Source organism: Falco naumanni, chromosome 8 (genome assembly GCF_017639655.2).
Source record: "Falco naumanni isolate bFalNau1 chromosome 8, bFalNau1.pat, whole genome shotgun sequence".
NCBI classification, from domain to species: domain Eukaryota; kingdom Metazoa; phylum Chordata; class Aves; order Falconiformes; family Falconidae; genus Falco; species Falco naumanni.
Window position 1 is genome coordinate 28225459 of NC_054061.1, and position 26366 is coordinate 28251824.

General features: G+C 41.0%; 1 protein-coding gene across 1 annotated transcript in view; it reads left to right on the forward strand.

Annotated features, from left to right (window-relative positions):
* Positions 1-26366, forward strand: part of LOC121092587 (von Willebrand factor D and EGF domain-containing protein-like) — a 186246-nt gene that overhangs the window by 62677 nt on the left and 97203 nt on the right. The window contains exons 7-11 of the mRNA XM_040603822.1: positions 2903-3120; positions 5927-6000; positions 12482-12752; positions 15758-15936; positions 19444-20387. Coding sequence (XP_040459756.1) covers positions 2903-3120; positions 5927-6000; positions 12482-12752; positions 15758-15936; positions 19444-20387 — 1686 coding nt within the window. The remainder of the gene's footprint in view (positions 1-2902; positions 3121-5926; positions 6001-12481; positions 12753-15757; positions 15937-19443; positions 20388-26366) is intronic.

A 26366-nucleotide genomic window follows, 5' to 3' on the forward strand; every position in this document is an offset into this window, starting at 1 on the left:
TCTTCCCTTTCTAAATCCCTCTCCTTTCTCTCCCTATCATCAGCCAAGCGCTTAGACAAAAGAAAAAAATAATTCAAATGGCATCATAACACAATGATCTTAAACTGAACGGCACCTTATGGTTTCAGCAGCTGTGTTGGCTCTGGCACGTGGAGTACTTTGCATTTCTCCATGGCTCAGTGCTGCTCTGTTTTCTCCATGGCTCAGTGCTGCTCTGTTCTACGTATCACTTTTGGCTCAGCCTCTACCAGTCCATTAGGCAAACATCCGCTGAGCTCATGGGAACAGAGTTCCTTAGGTGCTGAGGGAGCCAAGAGTGCAGGCTGGTGTGTGGTGGGACATCCCCACAGGCTCCAGGCAACTCACATACCTATCGTTCAAAAGGAGCGAATGAGAATGCCTCACATAAACTGTCAAAGGCATATTTTTAATACACATTTTCTTAGGCATTGATAAAGCCTTTCAAAATCTCATGGACAACGAATGCATGGTCCAGGAGCCCTCAGGTGGAGGAGGTTTTGTTCGACAGATCAGATCTGTCTCAGATATATATATATATATATATATATAGAGAGAGATATGGATAGATAGATCTCGGAGACTGAGGCTGACCCCTTGCCAAGGTCTTCTACAGTCCCACAAGGCGCATTTGACTGGAAGAAAGAAGCGAGGCAAGACTTGCAGAAGGAGTTTTATTTTCAAGCCGTCAGCGGGCTTGATGTGTCGGTGCCAGGAGGTGCCAGGATGGAGTCACAGCTCGACCAATTAACTAATCTTTGAAGGAAGTTGTCACTGAAATGAAGAATTTCCCTTGGTTTTAATCAACTCATTTCTGCAGCTTAAACTAACAACCAGCCCTAGCCCTTGATTGCTCCATCCTGAGGCTATTTCCTTGGATGACACTTGGGCCCTTTATGATCAATTTATGATATATTTATGAGACACCTATATATATTTAAGGCTGAGTACCTGCTGCTGGGTGTTTGCATAACAGCATGTTTATTTTGTGCCTTTATAGTCTTTAGGGTCTATTATTTTATCTGAGGGAAAACTGTGGGCTTCTGAAAAGCGTAGTTGTGGCCACAGTGCTATGGATTGAAAAGAAAAACTATTTTAGCTGAGATTCATTTAAACCGAATAAATTAACTGACAAGCTCCTTGTCTGACTGAATGCATATAACAACACTGTTGTGCTAATTATGTAGGGAATAAGTGATAAGAAAGCTAATTACAAGCACAGAAATATCTCTCCAAGTTCAGACAATATCATAATGAATGCCAAGGCACAGCAGAGGCACTGGAGTTTGGCTTCTGTTAAGTTTATCATTACTATTTTGACAAGAAGATTTTCTTTGATTTTAAACTTTTGTTCTAGATTGTGAGCACAGCTCATGGGGCTGTAAGGGCAATAGCTATTCCTCATGGAATCCTCCAATTTAATTGAATCAAGAACCTTGAAAGTGAGCCAGGACTTTTCTCTAAGATGTGAGGCAGCCTTTAAGGATTTGATATGAGAAATAATGTCCTATAAATTTTTCTAGGCTTTTAGTTCAGTTCCTACAGAACTCTACAGGGTTAATTTAAACTATATTTTATGAGTCTTTTCCATAAGTAATAAAACATTGATTATTTGATCATGTTAGAAATACTATTTTAAAATACTTGAATGTCATCTCCTATAAACTATTAAGCAGTTCTACAAATGGGAAGAACGATATGAAAATCACTTATTTACATATCAGATTAATTACATTGCCACCGTTTCTAGAACTTTGTTCTTATCAGCTAATAATTAATGGTCTGGGACAGAAAATCAAATACTCGACACAAACCCTGGTGCTCCTGAAATCAGCAGTGAGATTCTGACTGGCTTCAGTAGGGCCATGATTTCATTTTTAACCTACCAAAGGATTAATGAAGGATTGGGCGACTTCTTGAGGAGCAGACACACACTGTGTAAAATGCATACCAGGTGGCTCAGAACCAAATGCTACTACAATTCAGTGTTTGTAAATAAAAACCACATCTATGGAAATATAAATCCAGGTTTGTCCTTTACCTGAGACCTCAGCATGAAGAATCAGGACCCAAGAGAAGCAGACACCATGGGTCCTGCTACTAGAAGTGGTCCCTTTAGGAAAAATACAATGTGCAGAGGCAGAGCTGCATGAACGACTTGGGTTGCCATTGCCATATTGATTTTGTCACCACCCATCACTTCCCTCTCCATCACAGATACTTACATAGCCAGTACCACCGCCACTTACTACTTTTCCACATTCCTTTAGTGAATTTATCCTCACAATGCCTCTGTAAAAGATAGAAATAAAACTACCATAATTTTACAGATTAGAAAGTAAAGCACCATGACCTAGCTAAGCCAAAAATACAAATACAAATCTGCTGCATTTGCCTTCCTGTCGTGGAGCCAAAGTTCACTAAAAGCTGACTCCAGAACTCTCTCTTTCCAGATAAAAAATTCTGTTTATCTTAAACTAAATAACTCCCAGCAGATACCTCCTTATAATAAAGCTAGTGAAAGATAAATGTTTTCCAGAAACATAGACTCATCTCTTTCTTTGTCATAAGAACTACTCGTCTTCATTCCCTGAGCATGAACCCATAAAGATAAAACTGTCATGCCAGAAATATTAGCACCTGTGGAAAGCAAAGCACCACTGAGTTTCAGTAAACTGTCTGCTGAAGGGGGTGGGTGGGGAAAGCAGGGTGAAATGTGCAGAGGGATGTTGGATCCAGTCAGTCACAGCCTCCTTCATGCAAACCCCATCTGGTTTCAAGGCATGTGGGTCCCAGAATGTGAAACTTTCTATGGGACAGTAAACTGGGTACGGGCAACTGTTTGGGTAACTCTTGTCAGACCTGGTGTTGGTGTTCATTCCAGATAGCCAGCTCCCGGGGTCCCCAGACATCACCCTTTCGGCATGCCAGGTGGATCTGTTGCGGGTGCCCTGCTCGGGAAGCAGCTGTGCAGCAGCCACGCTGACGGTGACAGCTGTGACAGACTTCGCTCGGGATGGGAACCGCACCAGCCACATCAGAGCTGAGCCAGTTGGACGGAGGGATTTGCTTTGGAGGGCTTATACACCCCAGGATGTGAAGGTCAGGTCCTAAAATAATTTTGGCAAATGCGTCAGATTTAAATGCGAGTTTTAGTATTGAAGAAAATGAGATGCAGATAAACCTTAACCATATAAACGTGTGGGGACCGCTGTCAGAAGTGTAAGCCAAAACAGCCTCTTTATACACCAAGCAAATTAACATGTAAAGCCTTGTGCTTTAGCAGATTTAGGTTTAATTATTAGTCAACACATCTGTAAGGCCGACAGCTGGATTATAAATGTAACCAGGTGTACTTGTGTATACTGGAAGAGGAGAGAGGGAGAACATGGGTTAGGGGATTAGCATCTTTTCAAGAAGGAGAGCTAAGATGGAAGGTTTGGAGAAGTTTCTGGAAAGGCAGAGGAAAGGTAGTGCAGTAATGCAAAAGGAGGACTGGGACTCAGCAGTGCTGTGTTCTATTTGTGACTGCCAGGAATCACCAGGACACCTCCAACAACACATGTGGCTGATCCATCTCTTCCTTTATCCCTGCACGAAGGGTCCAAAAGGAAAATAACAAGAAACAACCTGGGAGGCCAGCCATGCTTCCCCTGCAGAAAGCCTGGCCAAAGGAGGATGGCAAGCAAGGACCAGTCCATTGTCTGTGAAGTTGTTTCAGGGCCTCATCTGGGAGGTCTGAGAGCCATAATCCCACTGCCCAAGAGAATAAACCAGAGCACAGATTGACTCAGCTAAATTTCTCAGAGCAGTGGCACATCCAAGCTGGTATATTTTAAGTAACCGAAAACAACGCCCAATGAAATCTATAATTTCACTGCCCTAATTTTTGTGGATTTGCTCATGAAAGAATGAGATTAAACTGGACCAAAAAAATTTTGATCTTCAAAGGTAAAATGCCTAGCATGGGACTATATCCTCTCTTCTCCAGCATTAGCTTCGTTTAAAATTTTTAAGATTGTTAAATCAGAAGTTGCAGGTAATTCAGTGTAGTGCACTCACAGAACCATATTTTTGCTTGAAGTTAGAAATGCTTTCATTAAAATATGAAGAAGCATAAAGTGTAAAATGGAATTAATCAATGTTAATAATAAATTCCATCTATCTCAGTTAAAACATGATCTATGGAAACATAATGGACATTACCTTCGCTCCCCCCATTTCCCTGTTGCAGCTTTGCAGTTAATTAGACGCCTTAATATAACGCAGTTCCTGCAACATATCAGGGAAAAAATCTATATGTTAAAGTCCACATAATCTTTAGTCCTTCAGACTTGTTCCAATATTTTTGATTTATCCGAAAATTGAACGGAAATGGTGGGCAGAACATCCTCACACATTCAGACACCTGATAATGTGGATTTCTTCAGCAGACTGACTGCCTACAACAAGGACCCGCATCCTCTGCTGGGGTCAGGCAAGAAATGAGCAGAGCAGAAAGGGCCACGTGGATTTGCTTTTGTGCAAAGGTTTTTCTTAGCAAGGTTGTGGCCGTGGAGAAAATGGGAAAATTCTGAGACACTTCTTTATATCGCACTGCAGATACAAATACTACAATTGACCTCAGATCAAAATGCTGTTCTCAGTCCTCAAGACCATCACTCTTCATAGCCTGGTATGCCAGGCACCGGTGGGTGTCTGTCTAAGCAGTGTCTCTGTGCAATGGTTAAGGGCATTCTGAAATACCGATGATGTATTGCTGCAGGTGAGGAATTTTGTCAGGAAGTGTGGTTCTATCTTCACCCTCTTATTCAGTTATTTAATTTCACCACTGTTCCTAACAGCTAAGTTCTTTGTCACTGAAAGAATGCACAAGGATATAGCGGCCATCCTTCTTCCCCGCTCTGCGGGTTGTAGTAGAACTAACTGAATTGCACCTCTGGACTTCTCATGGGCAAAGAGCGAGCAAAAAATTAACAGCCCTGGCAAAGAAATCAGCTTGGCAGGCTGGATATGGGAAAACCATAACACTTCATCACTCCCACCAGTATGACCGGGAGCTCTTCATATTGCAAATCACTGCACATCCCAGTACCGCATTTCTGAGAACTGAAAAGCAGAGTATTGAGCCATGAAAAAACCACCGTCTTGAGCAGACATGGCAATGCAGGCCCAGCACTGCCTGGCGCTCAGGCATTGCAACTTCAAAGGCGGTTGCCCTACCTCTGGCTTTCGCCAGCACATCTGCTCCTTGCAGGGGACCAGGACTCTCACACCTCGTCTTGTGCCCAAGTAACGAAAAGCTGATGCAGCTGAAGATCTCTGCTGCTGTGGTAGATCCTTGCCTCTTTTATTCACAGGCCAGACAGCTCCAGCAGTCTGATCTGGGGCCTCGTTGCCAGTATCCAATCGATAACCTGCACATCAAATATACCAATCAGCCATTCAGATTCTATGTCAGGAAATCTAAGGTCAAATTAGGGGACAGGCAGTGACTACTACTAAAATATGCTAATGCTACTTAATTACAACATACCTTATACCATAATTCAGGAATTAAAATTAGTACAATTTAATGAGCACTGTACTCTCCTGATAATTCCAGTGAATGATCTACTTCTTAGCAAAAAAAAAAAGTTTAATAAAAAAGCTTCACTTTTTACCAGATAAAGACAGACAGGGCATTACATCAGGTGGAATCGGAGCACTTTGAACTCCCTTACTGCATGTGATTAAACTCCGTTGTTTGAAAGTGAAGCCTATTCTGTACCCATTCGCATCATGTTTTAGAAGTCAGATTTTAGTTTGCACTTGACACATGAATCCTGCCCCTAATGTTTTGTGAGGAACAGTAATGAAGAAAAACTGCTGTGTAGACTGTATTCATTACACATTTCATTTTAACTAGGTCACAGTTCGAGACCTCCCAACAGGGAACTGCTACTCTTTCACTGATCCACACATTATCACATTTGACGGATGGTGAGTATTCTACTTTGAAATAATTTGGCTCAATTACTGCAGTTTTCAGTTTCTGGATGTAGCGTGCATTTGGTTTTACATTAGAATATCAAAAGAGCATTGTAGTAGTTTGCTTATAGTGATTAATGTAGTGCTTCAATAACATACATGGTTTCCTTCCAACTGTTTACACTCCTTTTAACAAAAGGACTAGAAGCGGATTAATCTTGAAGCAGCAGTGGTTTTGAGCCTGAATAATTTTTCCAAGACAAAGGTCAGATTCCAAAATGGTCTTCAGAGCCGTCATTAATGATGCTGTGAGGATGTCTGCACCGTGTCACATCACATTAGTGGCACCCCGGTTCCACACAAGTGAGCCATTACATCCCAGTAGTGGCACAGTATGCAGGGACAGCCTGGTCCTTCCTAGCAGTTTAGTAACACCTGGTGCAAAGTCACTCAGCCCAAGGATTCTCTTGCATTCTTCTGCTTCCAGAGCTGGTTTATACACAGCTGCATCTCGGCATGGAGTTGACAATCATAATCACAAACAAGAAACCATAAACATGGTTATACTGTCTCAAATACAAGAAGTTCAGAAAATATAAGTGACAAATATCAGGGAAAGAGTGCAAAAATGAAGTTGTACACCCTCCCGTCCTGTCCAGATATCCTTCTATATTATCCAGATGTTGCTTGAAGACTTACTGAGACAAAGACGGTATCTTTGTGTTTGACAGCCTGTACAGGACAGAACATTTCTTCAGTTAACTTCCCTAATCATTCATTCATCTATGTACACCAGCTATTTAACATAACAGAAAGATTTTACCGTTTGCATCTGGCACGTTTGATCCAAAGTTGATAATATTTCAGATCACATTCCAGGTTTGTCATTCCGCCGTTAACCTCCTAATAGCACAGATAATGACTTTAGGCGCATAGTGTCCACAGGGGCTCAGCAGGCATGATATTCTAATTTTGATATCCTAATGTCCCAATTTCAGTCCAGCATGCTCTGGAGGTAGCATCCGAAATGACATCAAAGCTGGAGAAATCTGTTGGTGAAAGGTAGGAAAGGCAGTGACTTCATTCAAGGTTACATGCCTCCTCAAATAAAGATTTCACCTAAACTGTGTAGTCTCAGCTACAAAATTAGCTCTGCACATCTGGGGCTTTCCAGTTACCCTCCTGCTTTTCTAAATACCATTTATAATGTGGCCAGGCACTTCCAAGTTTGGTTGCTCAATATGTAGAAGAGCTAGTGGAAGAGCTAGGAGAGGTGCAAAGACATTCCCATGCCTCATGTATCCACAGTTATTTCAGCTCTGGGATATTAACATAGACTAAAATATTATTTCACAACTCTACACACATTTATATTCTAAAATATTCCTTTCTAGTTTAGGGCTAAGAATGGACAGTAATCTGCCAGGTTGTTGTGTTTGAGAAGTCATAAATTACTGGAAAGTGCCTCTTGGAAGGGGGGAACGCTCTCAGCCACAGAACACATTTTTATATTGCTTCCATGGGGAAAAAAAAAGGTCTAAAATAAAATCAAGCAAATTTGAGTAACTCATTTTGCAAGTTTGCGTTACTGATAGCACAAAGAAATGCTTCTAAGCATTTTACGATTCTGTTTGAGCACAGGGAGTTTGGAAAAGCTCTTTCTTCTGTGGCATCCTGCCTCAGAGTCACACGGACTTGAAACAGAAAAATCCCAGGATTAGCCTGGCCCCTCGATAACTGCACATTTCTTCTTTGTGGATGGACATTCATTACAGCTCTGTCCAGCGTAGCTTTAAATGAGCCAAGCTGATGGGGCTCCTGCCATCTCAATAACTAGGTTATTTCACTAAGATATATCACTCCTTGATATTCAGCCAAGTTTCTCACCCATCATTTCACAGTCTTATTACCCCTACTTAAATTCCCATCTATTATTGTAAATAATTTCTCTTTCAGTTATTGTAATGATTATGCTACCCTATTACACATCAGTTAAGCAACTTCTTTGTCTGCCTATCCAAAAAAATGTTAGCACATTAGCAAATGATTTTAAAGATCTGTATTTAAGGAATGCAATTCCTGCTTCTGTCCTCATGCAAACCTGTAACCTAAAGACAAAGGCTGACACAGAGGTGTGGAACAGAGGCATTGCCCTTTGACCATCAAAGGGTACTGGTGGGAAATGGTGTTTGAAATGAGGCGTGCATTAGGTCTCGTGAATGGAAGAACTGTACAAAAAGCTTGCGGGCTCCAGTATGAAAACATCTGAGTGACCTCAATAATAAAAAAATTATCAGAAAGAAAGTGATCTGCAGATTGTAAACAGTGAAGCAAGAGGAAGTAAAAGGCTAAGGGAAACTTCTCCTGGGGACTATGAAGTGATAGGCTGAGAGGATGAGCTCATCAGCTCTTGGGCATCCATCAGACAATATTATCCATGGAAATCCCTTTGTCCCACCACAAAGCTTGTAGGTCAGCTCACAAGGAGACAGCAGCCTCTAAGATCAAACTGTTGTAGGCAGAGCTGCTGTGGGTGGGTGGTGATCAGCTGTGCCTTCGGCACCCTTTCCGCCGCTGGATCCTGGGGGTGGCTCACTGAAGGACCGTCACGTGAAAAGCAAGGGAAAGTCTAAAGACAGGGAATATTGCCAACAGCAAAACGGGAGGACTGTTTTCTACGCCAACAGGCATGCACATAAATATATTCCTGCCTTCCCCAAAGTTGCTTGCCTTCTTTGACTTCCCCATTAGCGAAAAGAAGTAAAAAAACCCAATGGGGAAAAGCAAGGATGAAAACAAACAGGACAATAGAGAACGGCAACGATTTTTGGTTTCCAAAATTTGAACTGAAAGCATTAAACATTTAAAACTTATCTTAAAAATATTGATTGCAAAAATTTCTTAACAAACTTGTTGGATAAATGGAAAATGGCATGAAAATCAAAAGACTGGAAGTTTTGGGGTTGTTTGGGGTTTTTTTTGGTAGTGGGTAGTTTCATGAGATTTCACAATAATACTTCATTTTGTCACTTTTGTAGTGATATTTTCAATGGTTTTTAATCTGACATACTGAGAACATTACATGTGAGGTAGTTCGCTATTCGTTAGAAAACTGAAATATCTAACTCTGTCTTCTAATGCTAACACTTCCCTTGGTACGTTCCCTGAAATATATTTTGGTAGGAAAAATTATCTTGTAATCTTTTCATTCTTTTGACCAAAGGAAGTGACTGAAAATCAAAGGATGTGTCATATTTTACAGTGTAAGCACAATCAGTTTGTGTATATTGGAGCATAGATGTGAAATAGCGTTAATTATACTAGCTAAAATCCAGAGAGAGCACTTTCTTTTATAGCAAAGTACCTTCTAAATTAAACAAATGTGAAAGCCTGGTAAAGGAAAAGTATAGCCCTCATTACTAGTTATGGCACATTATAAATATAAAAGCTTTTCACGCCATAAATTGTAGATTCTTAAATATGAAGTACTAGCTTAAAACTAAATAAGCAGAAAATCCTTTTAAGGTAAAATATAAAAGGGAAATGTTTCTTGACTGGTGAAGTATATATATCATTCATGTTATTTTGCATTTTACCTTAAATAAGAGGAAAAAAGATTTTTCAGATTTCTCGACCATTTATGCTAATCCATCCATCAACATTATCACAGGGACGAGGGCTCCATTTCATGCACGATGACAAAATCCCTCAGCTTGCACAGCCTCACCCTTCTGGTTGGCTTCATGGCAGTCATCGCAGCATCCCACGATTAAGTCCCGGGCACGAGTAGCCCTGCTAGAGGTGCTGTTCTCTTTGATAGCCTGTAGAAGTTTATACCATCGAGTGACTGCTGAACGTAACCCAGCTGCTTTGCTCCCCCAGAACAATATGACCAGTCCTAAATGTTGAGCGCTCTGAAACCAGAGAACATCCTCCAGCATCACCCAGCACTTCCCAGGGTCACAAGTAGCATAAGGTAGTTCTTACCGGCAAGGAAAGGGGGAACCTGGAGGGACATTGTCAACAAATCAAATAGTTTGGTGGCAAAACTGTGGTGGGAAATCTTTAGATAAGCCATAATAACTGAATGAATAAAAAGATGAAGTGTAGCTTGGTGAAGAGTAAGTGCATTGTGTTAGTCTAACACTACTAGTACTAATTGTTTACATATATGTATATTTCCTTCTGTCTCTCTCTTAGGATAAACCAACAGAAACAATTCCTACAGCATCTCGCTGTCATAACCAAAGATTTAGGAGCATTTTATAAATCTTGGATTAAGAGCACAATTTGAGCTGTCATTTCATGCTGGGACAAAAATTTGCTGCACCCCTTGAAAAACAGCCTGACCACATAGAAGGGGAGGGAGGGAACCCCTTTCCGCCCAGTACATCCACAGCCACAGATTATCAGGGAAGCGGGATGGGGAAATACGCTGTGGAGGGCAGCTCAGACACAAGCGGTGGTGCCTGGTTCACAAAGAACACACAGAGCTCCCTCAGGCAAGAGCCCCAGTATCTCTACTTCATGCTTTTAGTGCCACCAGTAATTTCTCAAATGTTGTCCAAAGAATCATTATCACAATTACAGTTGTATAAACATCACCTGACTACATTCAATTACCCATTCAAGTAATTCAAAGGCAGCTGAAAGCTTCAATTTAGACACTTACAGATTTGTTATGGGCTATGCAATCTATGCCATGACTTAATTGAAGGACTCTAAGTGACTTCCAGGAGAGTTGGATTGGGTCCACTGTCAATGCTTGTTAAGCAGTAAATAGCTCCCATGACTGCAATGATATTTATATGCATATGCTAATACAGTCTTATTTATCAGATACAGCTGATTAGTCTGGGTACAGCCATTCCGATGCATTATGTTCCATCAACCTCTCTAAACACCTTTCCTTCTAAACTCCCCCCGCTGAAGCAAACTGTGAAAGTAGATTCTCATAAAATACGCTGTCTGCTCTGTCTCTCCCGTGAAGATGTCCAAAGTGAACTAATACTTGATGTTAAAAGAGATTATCTATTCTTTTGTTGTCCTTAGTTCTAATCAATCTTAGGAACAGCATCTGCACAGCGTACTTAGGATTTATGTACCTGATTAGATAATAAGATGAGACAGAGCCATTCAAAATCTTATCATTTTATGGCCAGCTTCACTAAGTTTTTCAAGATGCAAGATAAAGTCAGATGTGTTTCCTAGCAGGGAAAAGCAATTGGAGTTTAAAATCTTGCTGTGTTTTAAGCTGCATAGTTTCGTATGGCTTCTACTCTGAAGACAAATAAAATGCAGATATAGACATGCTAAAAAATCTTGGTTCTTGAGCCATTTGTTCCTCTGTATAGGAAACATTAACAGACTGAAAAACAAGATTGGTGTTTGCATGAGGCAGTGCTTAAAAGTAATCTTGTTATTTAGTTGAGGTGTTTTACACATTCCTTTTTACATTTTCTTTTATTTTTTATTGCAAAAAAGAATAACGCTTATTATTGTAAGCTCATAGCTTAGCTTCCATATTACTTATTTTCATAAAAATCATATTTAAGACTAAATGCAGTGCCTTCAAAGAAAGTAGAATAATCCATCACTTTTAAAGATGGCAGCTGTTGGCTTGTGAGTAGCAAACTCCAGCAACATATATAAAGTATACAGCTACTGTTTTCTTTACTTTTATACATCATCAGAATAAAATAGAGTAAGGATAAGATAAGCTTATGGAGTGAGACAATAGAGAAGGAGCAGAGGAGGATCCTCTCACAGGTCCCTGCTATGGAAATCCAGGGGCTGCAGGTGGGAAGAGGTTTGCCTGGCTGGTGCAGAGGGGAAATACTTGCAAAGTTATTTGAGTTCTGCTGCTCGTAGCCTCACTACCATGGTGCACGGACCTTCTGTACAGGGGAGAAAGTCCCAAAGTGTTCAACACACTGCCCTGTGCTGATTGCCAACCCGTTCGGAGTGAAAGTTGGGCTTACGGGGTGGTTGTTGCTGGGGGAGGAACCAACTTGGTTGTAACCGGTTTTCAGCAGAATCCCAGTTTTTCACAGGCAGCGTTCACCTCACCACTGCCAGCCTTGTCAAGGTTGGCGGTTAGTCACAGAAGAGGTTATTTGAGCACTGATTTTGCTTTGAAGACTATCGTGCTGTAAAGTATCCGGTTAGAACCAAAACATATTTATTAAGGCCTGGAGTCAGGGACTTCTTCCCATTCTCTTTTTATCAAATGTTTATCCTTTTTATCCATGCCCATTGCCATAGCACCAGCTGGGAGAAGAGAGCTACCCTCTCTTCACGTGAATTCTTGCGCACTTCCAGCTAAGAGCTGCAGCAGCATTCCCTTGCTTATGGTGCCGGAGAAACAATCCCCTGCACGTTGATTTTTCCCTCCTTCTAATTAAGGAGCACCGCCGCACCAGCACTGACAAACAGGCATCACAGGTGGCTGCTCCGGGTCTCTAAATCCTCTTTTTGGTTTGTTGCTCTTTAGGCGCTACGATAACTATAAAATCGGCACCTTCCTTTTGTGCCGGAGCGTGTCGCGGGTGTTCGAAGTGCACGTTCGGCAATGGGATTGCGGAGGCCACCGCTCCGCCACCGCCTGCAATTGTGGCGTAGCTGCAAGAGAGGGGGGTGACACTGTGGTGCTGGACACCTGCAATGGCCATTTTCAGGAGAGCAGACCCCAGCTGGCCATCAAAAGCACTGAAGCATCACCACCGGTCAAAATCCTACAGTCCTATGGAGGGAGAAAAATAACAGTACGTGGGTATTTCAGTACTCTTGTTGTTGTTGTTCTTTAAAAATGTGAGTTTAATATTTCTGAATTATTAATGGATTTGCTATGAAACATCTATCTGAAGCCATAAGAGCGCCTACAGCAAAATGTACCGAAAAACAAGATGCAGGGAAGAAGCTGGTTAAAGTGTTAGTTTAACAAACTGTAAAACAAAGCAAAATAAATATCTATGGAAATTTCTCAGAGACATAGCGGAGTGCCAGTAGCGTTACTCACTCTCCGCAGTATGGCAATCCGCTCTCAGCTTGTTTATGCTAGGCACTACTCAACTGCATCCCATAAAGCAAATTTCTTTGCAGAGCTTAGGATATAAATATTCAAGGAAAGATCACAGGTAGCAGAATAATGTTGGTTTAGAGCTGGACAGTAAGGCAAAATTAGTCAGATCCAGATAGCCCTCAAAAGCCATGAAAATGGGCTGCAAATGTGCAACATTTGGTATAACTTAAAGTATTTGCCTAAAAAATGTATGGCCGCAGCATACTTTGCATAACTATCACTTATCCACAGTAACCCAGTGAAATCACTGGAAGAATAAGAGCAGGCAGCACCAGGGGCTCCGGTGACGAGAAGAGCCACAAATTATGGCTGAGATGATTTTATCCTAGAGTTGTATCATCAAGATTTATTGGCAGGAAATGTTTTGGATGAAGATGATTCCATGGAAGAGCCAGAACGATGCAGGGAGTGCCTGTGCTTGGCTCTCCTTGTGATCTCTTTTGGAATAGATCTTTGCAAGGTAGTAATTGTAAGTCTGTTAATTATAGAAAAGAGAAAAAGCAGGAAGCAAGCTGTCATTTCATTTTGCAACTGAATGCGATATAATTACTGTTTTATTACCAGAATAATCTAGCAAGGAATCCCTATTCTGGTTTACACTTCATCTAAGTCTCAGTGAAACAAATCAGGATGCACCCAGGACACAGATATGAATCTTGCACTGATCTGAACGGGAATCTGTAGGAATTGTGCAGCAAGGAACAGGACACCTGATCGCACCACTGTGCATGGTGGATCCCGATCTGCTCAGCGGCTGCCCGTGACCAGCCATGTGCCGTGTGGGAGCCAGCTCCCGTGCCATTCAAGCCTGATGCTTTGAACAGGGTTAAGTCACTTGCTTTTCTGTGCAACTTAGCAGCTTCCAGCAGCTAGTAACTATCTGGAGAGGTCTCAAAAAAGCTTCTCCAAAGCCTCAGTCAGCAGCGGTAAATCCAGGTGGGATACAGAAAAGCTGGGCAGTTGTTAGTCCTCAGTGGCGGATGGGATGTTTTGCCTGGGGCAGCAGGAGAAGAAAGGCTTATAGCCCTCTGAATTCCTGAAATAAATCCACACCTGGCAATATTACTCCAGACAGCACAGAAGACTGAAGCAGCTCATGCAGTCCTGACTGCAAGGATGTTATACGCAGCCTTGTAGGAAATGCTCCTCCCTGTAGTAAAGCATGTAATTAAGAGGCACATGTTTACCTGAAGAAGGAAATCAAATCCTACTGAGCACTGTGTCAGCTGAAGGTCCTCTGCTCTACCTATTAAAATACTAAGAAAAAATTAATTCATCAGACCATCTGAGATTTATGGTGGGGAATTTTTTTTTGTTTTTTAAACTTACCTTGGGAAGCGAAGCATACAGCTGAGGTGGAGGTACAGCCAAGGTGGAGGTACAACAAAGAACAGATGTATGCAAAGAACTGGGTTTATATGATGATGTTCATTACTCACCAAGGCCAATAATTATTAAAAAAGGGAGGTTATAAGTGCCCTTATCAAAACATAGAGTTCAAAACTGTGTCCCGGGCTGTTGTGGCCATCAGGGGCACTTTGTGGCTCCACTCGGCTGGACGAGGAGAATGCTTGCAGAGAACTCCTCAGAAACTATTCTCATGCCTAAAATGATTACTGGGAAGCTAAAATTGGCAAGAATATTATTTAGCAAAGCCAAGATGTAACCTCTGGATGCCAGCACAGAAATACAAATACAAGCTAGTTGCTTCTTTACAGATATTAATAGATTCAGTGGGGAGGAATTTATAAAGGACCAAAAAATCCCCCCTAAAAGAAAAGAAAAAAACCAATGGACATTATTTGGCTGAATAAATTATACTGAGGCAGGAGTCACTTGAAAAAAGAAAAATTATTATTTTCAAATTATTGTAATGTGGTGTTTCCAACTATTTAATTTGCTTTTTAAGATTAACTGAAAACATTTAATTTTGGATTAAAAAATACCAAGCTATGGTTACTTATGTGGACAGAGTGCTCCTGCTCCCACTCCTGGCACAGATCAATTTCAAAATAATTTTCATTTTAACTGTAAAAATAAAGCAAATAAACAAAGATACATTTCATTTGAACAGATTATTTTTTTCCCTATTATTTGGTTGGGACACCAATCTGAAATATCCATTATCCACACAGTTATTCCATTGTCTTAACCTCAAGATTATTTTTTTTCTTTTAAAGGTCAGTGTAAGCCTACCGCAAGTTCTTTAATGAGAAAATTACTTTATCCACTTTAAAACACAATCTCTTCTGGGTAAGCCAGCCCTGGAAAATGAAACGATTTTTCAGAGGGAAGAAAGCTGTTTTTCAAACTTGGCAGTTTATCTAAAAGAAATTATTTCCTAGGCAAAGACTCAAGGGTGGCCTTATTGTCATGGAAGTCACTTCAAAAATTAGCTGGTAACTTACCAGTGGGAAAACTTCAATAGATGTAATTACTAATTTAAAAAGAAAGTACTTGTGCAGTTTTATGTTTATGTAATGCTATCAGATATTGGTACCATAGAATCTGAAAGCAAGCTAAATAATAGCACAAATAAATATTTATAGTGTATCTAAGTGAGCTTAAATTACTCCTTCCATTGCTTGCATCCAACTTTGATATTTTCATTTATAGAAAGGGATGGATTTTTTGCATAAAAAGCTTAATAACAGCTTCAGTTTGCTGGGATTTTTTCTGCCTCTTCAGATCCTGTTCCCTTCGGGGGCGTTTGTGCGAGCCGATTTAAGCGAGTGGGGAATGGGCCTGACAGTGAGGGTGCCGGGCAGTGACTTCAACAGCACCAGCGGTTTATGTGGCCTCTTTGACGGGATCAGTCACAACGACCTGAGCAACGTGCCAGAGGAAGACTTCATAGAGGAGTGGAGGTACAAAGCAAGAGCGGATCCCTGCCTGGGAGATGCTCTATAGTGCTGTTTCAAGGGGTGTCAACAGGTTTATTTCATTGCATACTCCCCTAGTGACCTGACAGAGAGATCTGCTTCATCTAGCAAGGGAATCCTGGAGACCCATTCCCATCCTAACAGCCCAGGGGCTTAATTTTCAGCCAGCACAACACACACAGGCAGTTACTGAGAAAGAAGTTGTATATCCGCCAGTGATGTCATGCTAACAGCTGTGTTAAGATCCCATTCAGCTGTTAAAAAAAAATGCAGTTCTCACTCACATTGGAAAATGTAGATAACTGACAATAGGGATTAATTAAGGGTTTGGTATTTCCCTTGTTCTTTTATTCCTGAACACTAATTACAATATGTGAGTATAGATTAAATGTTACATTTTGACAAAGTGGGGTAATGTATGTACCATGCTAAAACTTAATATCTCCTCTACTGATAATGACAGTGAGCTCTAAAAACTTGCACTTTCTGAGACAGATGGTCTGGAACCAAAGCCAAGAGTCTGGTGCTCTGACATATCTCTGTCCCTCTCCCTATCTCTATCCCACCTTTTAATTCTTGTTGCTGAATTCTACACCTGTCTATTAGGTGTTCCCAAAACAAAGATGGGTTTGGTTGACTATGTAGATTTGTTTGTGAAGTATGTTTCGCAAATAAGGAAAAATAAGGCAAACCACCTTAGCATACCACTTACTGGGAACTTAGCACAAGCTTACAGGAACAATAAATGTTTAGACCTATTACTTTCTAGAAAATAAACAAACTCCTCTACCATATTCTAGTTATATTCAATGGCCTAAGTAATGGCTATTTAATTGCAATTTTGACTTGTCATTACAAATTGTACTATTTAGAATTCAGCACACATCTTCAACATCTTCATAAGGCGATAATCAGTCAGAGCTTGCTTCTGGGAAGGCAGATACAGAAATAGTTTGAGCAAGAAACGATCAGTTGTCGACTACACAAAAAGGGGTTAACATGATCCTTAGGAGGACCTCTTCAAAGAAAGTTTGTTGAAAGATCAAAAGGCAAAGCACAGTATATAGGTATTTACTTATAAAACAGTGAGGAGCTTTCTAGGGTTCGGCACATACGATGGAGATACTTCAGGAAAGGCAGGAGAAGCTCCTGCTAAGGAAGAAGGGCAAGAGGGGTGATGAGTTTCACCTTGCAGTACTCCCAAGGAGGGATTCTCAAGGACTTTTCAGAACCTGGTTAAAAACTCAGGCCAACGGAAAGGCGAAGGCCACCTCTAGAGGAGATTGGATCAGTCTCTGATCCACCCATGGAGAAATGGCGCAGTAACAAACAAAACACAGAGGGCGGTTTCTCTGCTGCTGTTTTAAACTCTATTTTAAATAACACTGAAGGCATGTTAGGTTTTCTCCAGCACCTGAAGCCAGTCTGAGTGCTCACCATCTGGCAGTTCGGCTCCTCCCCTGGCTCCCACCTCTTTCAAGCAGCTGCAGGGCTCTGAATGGCACAGATCTGTTCAGAACTTCAGGTTTCCAACGCAACTCTTTGAAACAATAAAACAACATCAGAGCCTCACAGCCCTTAAACAGCATCCAGACAAAGAGGAGCTGAACTTTAAAACTTGTATTTTAAGCAGGTAAAATATATTTTTCTAACCATTTTTCAAAGCTTTCGAGAAACCACCAGCAATGCTATTAATTTTGGACTCCCTCTCTATAATAGCATCTAACTTATTTTGAAAAACGTGTCTTTGGTTCTTTCTTGATTATAATGGACAGCTATGAGGAATGATAGTCTAGTCATCTTATACAGGGGACAGAAGGCACACCCTAGCTCACCAAGGTGCTCGGTTATGTGCATGCCTGTGAGGAAGGATGGGGTTTCCCACAGCTCCACCTGTTCCCCACCATACACCCCCGTCCTGTTCACCAGGGCTGACCAAAGGAAGGTATTTGGTTTCATACAGGAATAACAAATGAATTTCTTTCAATAAAAGAGTAAGGCAAGAGAGTTTCATTTTACTGAAATTTTCATTTGTGTTTCTCTCCTGATTGTGGACCAGTGTATGTGATTTTTATTTAGTTAGCTATTAAATACGGGATACTGACCCTAGCCTCTAGTTTACATAGTGTTCCCTCAAAGAAAGAGCTCATCCTGCTGCCTTAGTTTAGGTTTACAGTTCGTTCATGACGAGACTGGGCAGCTTCAGCTGCAGATAACAGCACCATGCAGAGCCAGCGGTCCAGGGCACTCACTGACACTGAGCCGTGCTGACCAAAGGACTAGCGCTCCCCCAACCACCAGATACCTTTTATTGCCCCAGGTTGCACAGAAGTGCACGAAAAGAGAAATTGGTTCACTTTGCCTGTGTCACTGTGATGTTTTATTAAAAGTTAGTATTGTATCAATGATCAAAATAGTACTATCATAGATGTCATTTTCAATATATTTTTTAAAAAATCAGATAAAGGCAATTACTTTTTCTGCAACGATACCTAGCATCTGGCTTCAAAGCATTGGTAAATGCTTTCACTTTCCTGAGATCTCTACATTTTGGCTGCAAGACAAAATTAATGCCAAAATAATTTAAAGGTTTTGGTGCTATTTCAATTTTTTCTGGAAATGTAGTGCTGCCAACTATTGGGACAAGAAGCATAGATTTTTCTGTGAAGCTCTAGGATTCCTCTTGTATTGCACAAATAAGATCAATAAGAGATCTTGTGCTCATGAGATTTCCAAAGAAATTTTAATCATGGCTGTTTATTGAAACTGAACTCTCTAGAAGTTCATCCATCATTAAAGCTGGGCTAAATCAAAAGTGGGAGGTGGGGGGTGGGGGTGGGTGGTGGGTGAAATCACCTCACCTTATTTGATAGCCTGACCCTATGATTAATAGAAAAAAACTGCTTTGCATCAAAAGAAAAATTCAAAGAAAGCTCCATTAGAAGACAAGAATGAAATTAAGTTTGCATTAAAAAATCTTAAAGGAAAAAAAATTAAAAGAAAAAAAGTAGTGGCCCAAGTCTTAGAGAAAACACTTGGTAAGGAGAGCACAGGCAAATAGATAAGAGGATTTTCATAATAAAGCATTTGAAACAAATAAGTCTTTTTTTGTCATTCTCCAAGCTGTACCTAAGTCACACTAGGGACAAATCCAAGCCCCTATTTCATGTGTAATACGCAACGGGTTACCTGCACCTCGGAGAAAGTTCTGCAAAGAGAAGTCAAGCACTTAGGCAGCACTCCAGCAAAGCACTTAAGCATCTGTTACTAAGAAGTCCCCATGTAGCTCTAAAAAATGTAGAGGACAACTCAAGAAGGGCAGTGCAAAAGTGACTGAAGAAAACAGAGATTAAACTTAAGCATTTTCTGAAGTACTTTGGTAGGCTGAGGATTTATACATTCCCCAGCTTCAGGAAAAGGAAGTTTACTTGGTATTGTAGCCTAATTTGTTGCAAGTTTCTTCCATCTAATCTCTTTCTATTTTTAAATCAGAATACCTCCAGGGAAGAGTTTATTTGACAAGATTCCAGCACCTTCTGAGGGGAAGCCAAGGAAAAATTACTGCAGATGTCAGAAGGAGAGCACCAGGTCCGTGCCCATGGTAAACATGCTGCATGCCTTTCAGGGTCCGTTCCCTCAGCCCTCCGGCTGCCACCATGACCACGTGGACTACACCTCTGCAATCCCGTATCTAGATGTTACGTCAGAGTTTGTCACTCCCTCAGAAAGACAGCCTACTTCAGCAAAAGATGAGAAACTGCCCAGCAAGTTTTTTGAGCAAAGATATCTGCCTAAATCAATCCAAAAGCGAGGTAGCCCCAAGGACCAACTAAAACCCCTTGCACAGAATGTTTCTGTGAAAAGCAACAGTTCCATGAACTCTACTAAACCAGTGGAAGACCTAAGGAGGGCAAAAAGGCAAGAAGACTATTATGAATACTCATCCTTTCACCCATTGCATGGCCCAAGCCAGAGAGAATCAGAAAGCTTTGCATACTTTTTCCCAGAGGATTTCTTTGAAGGGGTTCGGATGAAGCTTCCACTGGCATGGCCCACACCCAACGGCCTAACCGCCACCAAAGCTCAGGAGATTTGCCACCAGATTCTTGTAAATTCCACCATTGGCTCAGTGTGTAAAGATCTCCTTGGAAAACAGATGGATGAGGCAATTGATATATGCCTTTTAGATCTGCAGCTCAAAGATGACACGGCTTGGGTGAGGGCACTGATTGCTCTTTTGGAAAACGAATGTGAAAGAAGAGTGCTAGGAAACAGAAACCAAGGGTTTCATGTAGGAAAGCAGCCATCTGCTACCCAGGAGGACATCCTCACTGTTCTCCGGTGTCCTGGTCTCTGTAACGGCAATGGACAATGTACTGAACTGGGCTGCCAGTGCTTTGAAGACCACATCTCCTACGATTGTAGCATTGCCAAAAGTAAGTAAAAAATCCTGTTTGTTCCTACCCTACCCATCTTTCCATGGTATTAGAATTATCAGGTAGAACATCTGCACAGAGTTGTTTGCTCTTCAAACAGTGCTACCAGTAAGTTATTTGATGAATTAGTAATCAGTTTTTGACCTTGAAGAGCCGATCAAAGTATCTGGTTGGCTGGTCCTTCACTTTTTCGCCTCAGTAACTTTTAAAAATGGATTTTACAAGCCCCTTAGCAAATTGGTTTTGCAGAAGTGATTTTCTTTACATCTGATCTATCACCAGCATGCTGACAAGCAAGCTTCTGACTAAAAAGAGGGTCCTGCTCACCTTGTGGTCAATATTCATGTTAACACTGTATAGATATTATTTTTTCCTGATCAACAGAGAATAAAATTTGAAAATTATTTTCAAACACTGTACTAGTAACAAACCAAAAGAAATTAAAGGTGACAAAATGAACAGGTAACATTATATACAGCCATACAATAGCTGCAGGACATATTCAAACCTGCAGACCTGATTCTGCAAAGGTTTCCAAATTCCACTTACACAGGAGACCATCCCACTAGGTTTGTTTCTTCTTTACAGTTCAGCCTCTCAATGGATAAAGTCCAACGTGAGTACTGACAGTGCTTGAAACTAAACCCATGCATAAATGTTAGCATTAATTTCAAAATGTATGCCCTGCCTCAGCAGACCTCATAAGCTTATGCTGGAAGGAACAAAAAAGGTTCTTAAGGCTCAGCCATACAGTTGGGTTCCTGCATCTTAAGAAGGAACAGTATATCAGCTAAACTGAAATGATAAGGTATGCTCTCTTAACCCATCCCAAACAGGGCACCATGCTTAGGACATTATTCTGTATTTAGGACAGGTAAAGCTCATATCCAGGGTCAGTTGTCATGGCTTAGCTGAGACATCCAAACATCCATCCAGCCCTGGGAGCTCAGTGGAACATCTGATGCCCCAATGCATTTACTAGCTGGGATGGGATTACCCACGTGCTTTGCAATAAGCATGTCTGCAGTGGGCTGATTTGAAGTGCTTAAAATGTATCCTGACATTTGGGTTTTATTAATAGGAGGCTAAAATTTGCAGCATCATTTTCTAATTATGGAGGAATCCATTCTCTTTCACACAGAGAACAACTGACACCAGTAACTGAAAAGCGAGTGGAGCAATTTTGCAGTCATTGTCCGATATACAATTCAATGTTTAACTTCATTTTTCTGTGATACTGTCAGGTTAGGGGGGGGTTGCTTCGGCCAGGCTTTTACATTCTATTTTATTTTTCTATGGCTGAAATCCCTCGGGTTAGAGGAAAATAACTTCAATATGACCTTTCAAGTAAAATCTAACGGCACCTTGTCTTCTTGTTGTGACATCAAATATAAAGGAGGATAGAGCACAGAGCACAGCCTGAGATTGCACACGGAGGTGAGAAGTGGAAAACAAAAGCACATCAGTTGTGGCAAACACACCATCAGCCACCACCACCACCTGATCTGACTACTTCATCCGTCTCACCGCTTTTGCTTCACTTTTCTCCAGCTGAGGCAAATGTGGAAGTTGGTCTTTGCTTCAAGCCACTTCTTTTGGGAGTCTGGTCCCTGGGGTTGGACCTGCAAAAGCCACACTGTTGCAATTAGGAAAGCATAATTTCCCCTTAATGTTTATGCTGCTCCATTGGCTGCAGTTGAGTTTGTTAGTGTCATGACAAAATTAACATTGACAGCTTCAGCAGCTTTCCTAACACAAGGCAGAAGGCCCTTTTCCAAAATTCCCATGGAGTGTTCCCAACATTTCAAGGGCAATATTTGATTTAAAAAGTGAATGGCCCTTGTTCTCTCTATCACGCTGCATACAACCCAGATTACTTTAGCTGCATCTAAGGACTTGTATAATTTTTTAATTATTTTTTTTAACTAATACATGTAAAATATTTTCTGTGTATTTAAACTTTAAGTACAGATATTATTTTTTATTTAAGAAAACCTACAAAACACATTAATGATAACTACTTGAGGAGTGGAATGCTTTCTAGCTAATTAAAGCGAGCTCAGAAGAGAAAGCACTAAATGAAAATGTAGTAGAAATTGCCATTTTGAGCCACCAGTATTTATTTTTCTCTCGAAGAAAAGGTAATGGCATAATTCTCTGGTGCGCAGGGTGTCTTCCCAAGGGTGTACCTGACCTGTGGAACATTTACCACTCATTTTCCCTTTTTCCACCATACTAATGAGATTATATACTGCCCTTTCATCAACAGCTGTCCATCTCCAGAGGTATAAGACAACAGTGACTCATGGTATATTCCACACTATGAACGTACACTGGGAATTGACTTGTTTTTACAGAAGAAAAATGAAAAACGTATGTTATTAAAGCTAGAGGAATTAACTTTAAGCACTAAAATCTTCTCTGCAAAATACAGATGATTTTTTTCTTCTATTTGTAATCTATCTAACAGCTTGTACAGCGTAAAATGCTGAATGTGCAACACGGTTCACAAGGATAGACCTTGCAGCCCATGGAAACCTCTGAGCTGTGTTATGCCTGAAAATTAGGATCTTAAGAGGAAGTGCTGTTTCCCAAATATCCTTGTAGCAAATGAAACTACTTAGCAATTCACTGTGTTCCATATCCTAAAGAAAATGTTTATTCAAAATATTTTACAATCTCTTTTTCATTGAAATGGGAAAAAAGGGAGCTGCTTACTCAAATATAACTTTAAAAAAAATTGCCCACAGACTAATGAAAAAAAATCCATTAACAATTTTGAGACTTTTTTTGTTAAAGAAGAGATCATCCTTCATATAAGAACCTAGGGTTTGTTTGGCTGGATTTGTTTTAAATTGCTATTTTCCCCAAAACCCGAAGACATTAGAAATAAAGAGGATCCATTTCCCAACCAAATTTACCCAACATATCATGGCATTTACAAATGGGTACAACAGTAATTAGGAGAGTTGCAAACACCTTCTGCAACACGGATTCCACAAATGCAAACCACTTTGGAATATAGACCTTTGAATCCATAAGTTGCTATCGCTTGGCTCTTCCCAGTGCATGTTGCCAGAAGAGTCCTCAGCTTCTCCATGTGATAGGTGAGTGGGAGCCCGTGTGATTTTCCCCCAACGTCAGTGGTAATAGTTTGAAGATTGTCATCATATCAGGGCTTCCTTTAGTTTGGGGAACGTAGCATTGAGCATTAGCTTCTCAGCATGTTCAGTGGATACTCGCCAAGATTTTAGTGAAGACCGGTGGTTAAAGCTATCTTTTCTCTTATACTAATTTCTGAGTATTTGACCTTACGTCTGTGCAACAATCTGTGAATGCTACTTCTGGATAAGTAGTGCATACCTGCGACCTGGGTGTCAGAAAACACCTCTTGACCTAAGTACTGGCAGAGGCCCATCATTATTAAAAACAACAGACTCCAAAGTTGGCCACAGCTTCTCATTTGCTTTGGAAAGTTTATGCTTCTCCTACAATAGCCCAAAGTCAGAGCTCTGGACCCTGGAAACTGAGTTGACTGCAGTGCTTTCAGAAAGCAGCGGTCTTCAGGGTGGTCAAAAACACAAGGCACTGAATTCAGCCCCCTGGAGTCACCTTCTCCCTTGGGAGATCCCTCAGGATCCCTTGGAGAAGCATTTGAAATGGTCCTTATAGGAGGGTCCGTAATTAAATATTAATATTTAAATTGGTTTGAATTCTTGATACAAGACATAAAAGCATTCTTGCTGAAGAAGAAAAACAGAATGTGTCTTCTGGTACTCATTCCTGCCCCACTCCCAGATATCCTGTATGAGCTAACACTGTACTGGTGAAACACCAGTACATGCTGGGAGGGCAATAGCTCGGTGGCTCCACACCAGAGCCCAGCAGCGAGCAGGACCTGGCTGCTGGGTTAGTCCATCCTTTGTACTACTGGTGCAGAAATAACAGGATGGAGAAGCATTTGAAGTTCAAGCTGACTTTGAGCAACATTGAGGGGGAAAAAAAGAATATCCAGAAAAAATAAATGCAAGCCCAAGGTAACAACTGGCATGCTTAATTTGCAGAACCTTCTCCATCTTCAGTATAGCTGTAGAAAAGCTGAGAAGACAGCACAAGAAGTTGGTTTCAGCATTAACTATGGAGGGGGGAAAGTACTGCCACAGCCTGGAGTGAATCAATGTGATGAACTGCAATGAGCTCCATGTATTACAGACTATTTATGAATTCATTTATGAGTTTATGATCATTCATGATGATGAGAATAGAGACTATTATTTCTCTATATACAAAAATACAGAAACTGCGTAACTATAAAAGTACCTGCTCTTGTAAATGCAATGTAAAGCAGACCTATACATCCAAACAGAGGTCAGATCCCCTACAAGAAAGAATAAAATCTTAGTTCTGGCACACCAGTCACTCTGATATTACAATACTTAGAAAGGTCAGCTAGTTAATTTGGTACAGACCAGCAAGATAAGTATTAGTGTGAGCTTCACCTTCAGCTGTTCTTGATTTTTGAGTTTCATTCATAACATTTTTTAAAGATATTTGCTTGGTTTTACATTTCCTAGGCAGAAATATTCTACATAGCACAGAATCATAGAATCGCTTAGGTTGGAAAAGAACTTTAAGATCATTAAATCCAACCATTAACCTAGGACTTCCAAGCCCATCACTAAACCATGTCGCTAAATGTCACATCTACATGCCTTTTAAGTATCTCCAGAGATGGTGACTCCACCACGTCCCAGGGCAACCTGTTCCAATGCTTGACAACCCTTTCAATGAAGAATTTTCCTAATAGCCAATCTAAACTTCCCCTGGCGCAACTTGAGGCTGTTTCCTCTTGTCCTATTGCTTGTTACTTGGGAGAAGAGACTGCCCCGACCTCACCACAACCTCCTTGCAGGTAGTTGTGGAGAGTGATATGATCAAGTCTCCCCTGAGCCTCCTTTTCTCCAGGCTGAACACCCCCAGGGTTGTTTACATGCACACCCCCAAGGTATACATACCCCTGAGGTATGCATTACACGAACACTTATTTGCAGGGAAAAGCACTGCCATATCACACAGTAATTATGCGTTTCTTAAATGGCAGTTCTAAAGACTGGAAGTCCTCAGAACATCACTAAAGCCAGGATTTCACACCAGAAAAGGCTATTAGAGATAAAGAATTAAGGTCAACCTCAGAAATAAAGCTGCATGTTCCAAGGGGAACAGCTGAGCCCCCTGGCTGGCAGCCAGGCACCCTGACATGGCTGGCAGCACTCAGCCTGCACAGGCGGAATAAGCTCTGGGCTTTTGTACCAACAGCGAGAGGTTCTGTAGGAAGGGAAGAAAAGGAGGAGAAATTAAGAACTGCATTAGGTTTCTGCAGGACATATAAAAACACTGCCTCTTTCTTTTAAAAAGACAGGACCAAAGAAACAGAAGAATGTGTGTTGATTTTTGAAATGCAAACTCTTACAAGCCATTGTTAGGCATTGTTAGGAAAAAGTTATTTTCCAGGAGAAGTTACATGAGTAATGAAGGAGAAGGCAACTCCTTTTGCTGGCCATATATTTTCCCATTAGCTCCAAAACAAATCTCAGTCTAATTTTCTCAGGCTGGAATTATAGACATGAATTAAAACTCCCCCAAGATCAAGGAGGCCATCAACATAATTCAAATATCTTTTACAAGGTCACCCAATCTCAGCTACACTGCCAATACATAATAATGCATTTTGCCACTGGTTTTGACCAACACACACACACACAAGAAGATGGCCATGCAGTATTTTTAGGGATCAGCTTACAACCCATGACATATTTGGAATAATTTTAAATGAAAACATGTAGCAAGAGACAAGATGTGAAGTGTGGCTTGCAGACAGGCTTACTCCTCTGCTCTGCCTGACTCCAACAGGAGCAGTCCAGGTGGTCAGAGCTATAATTATCCTCACATGAAAACTGCAATTTGGAGTTGAAAGGCACC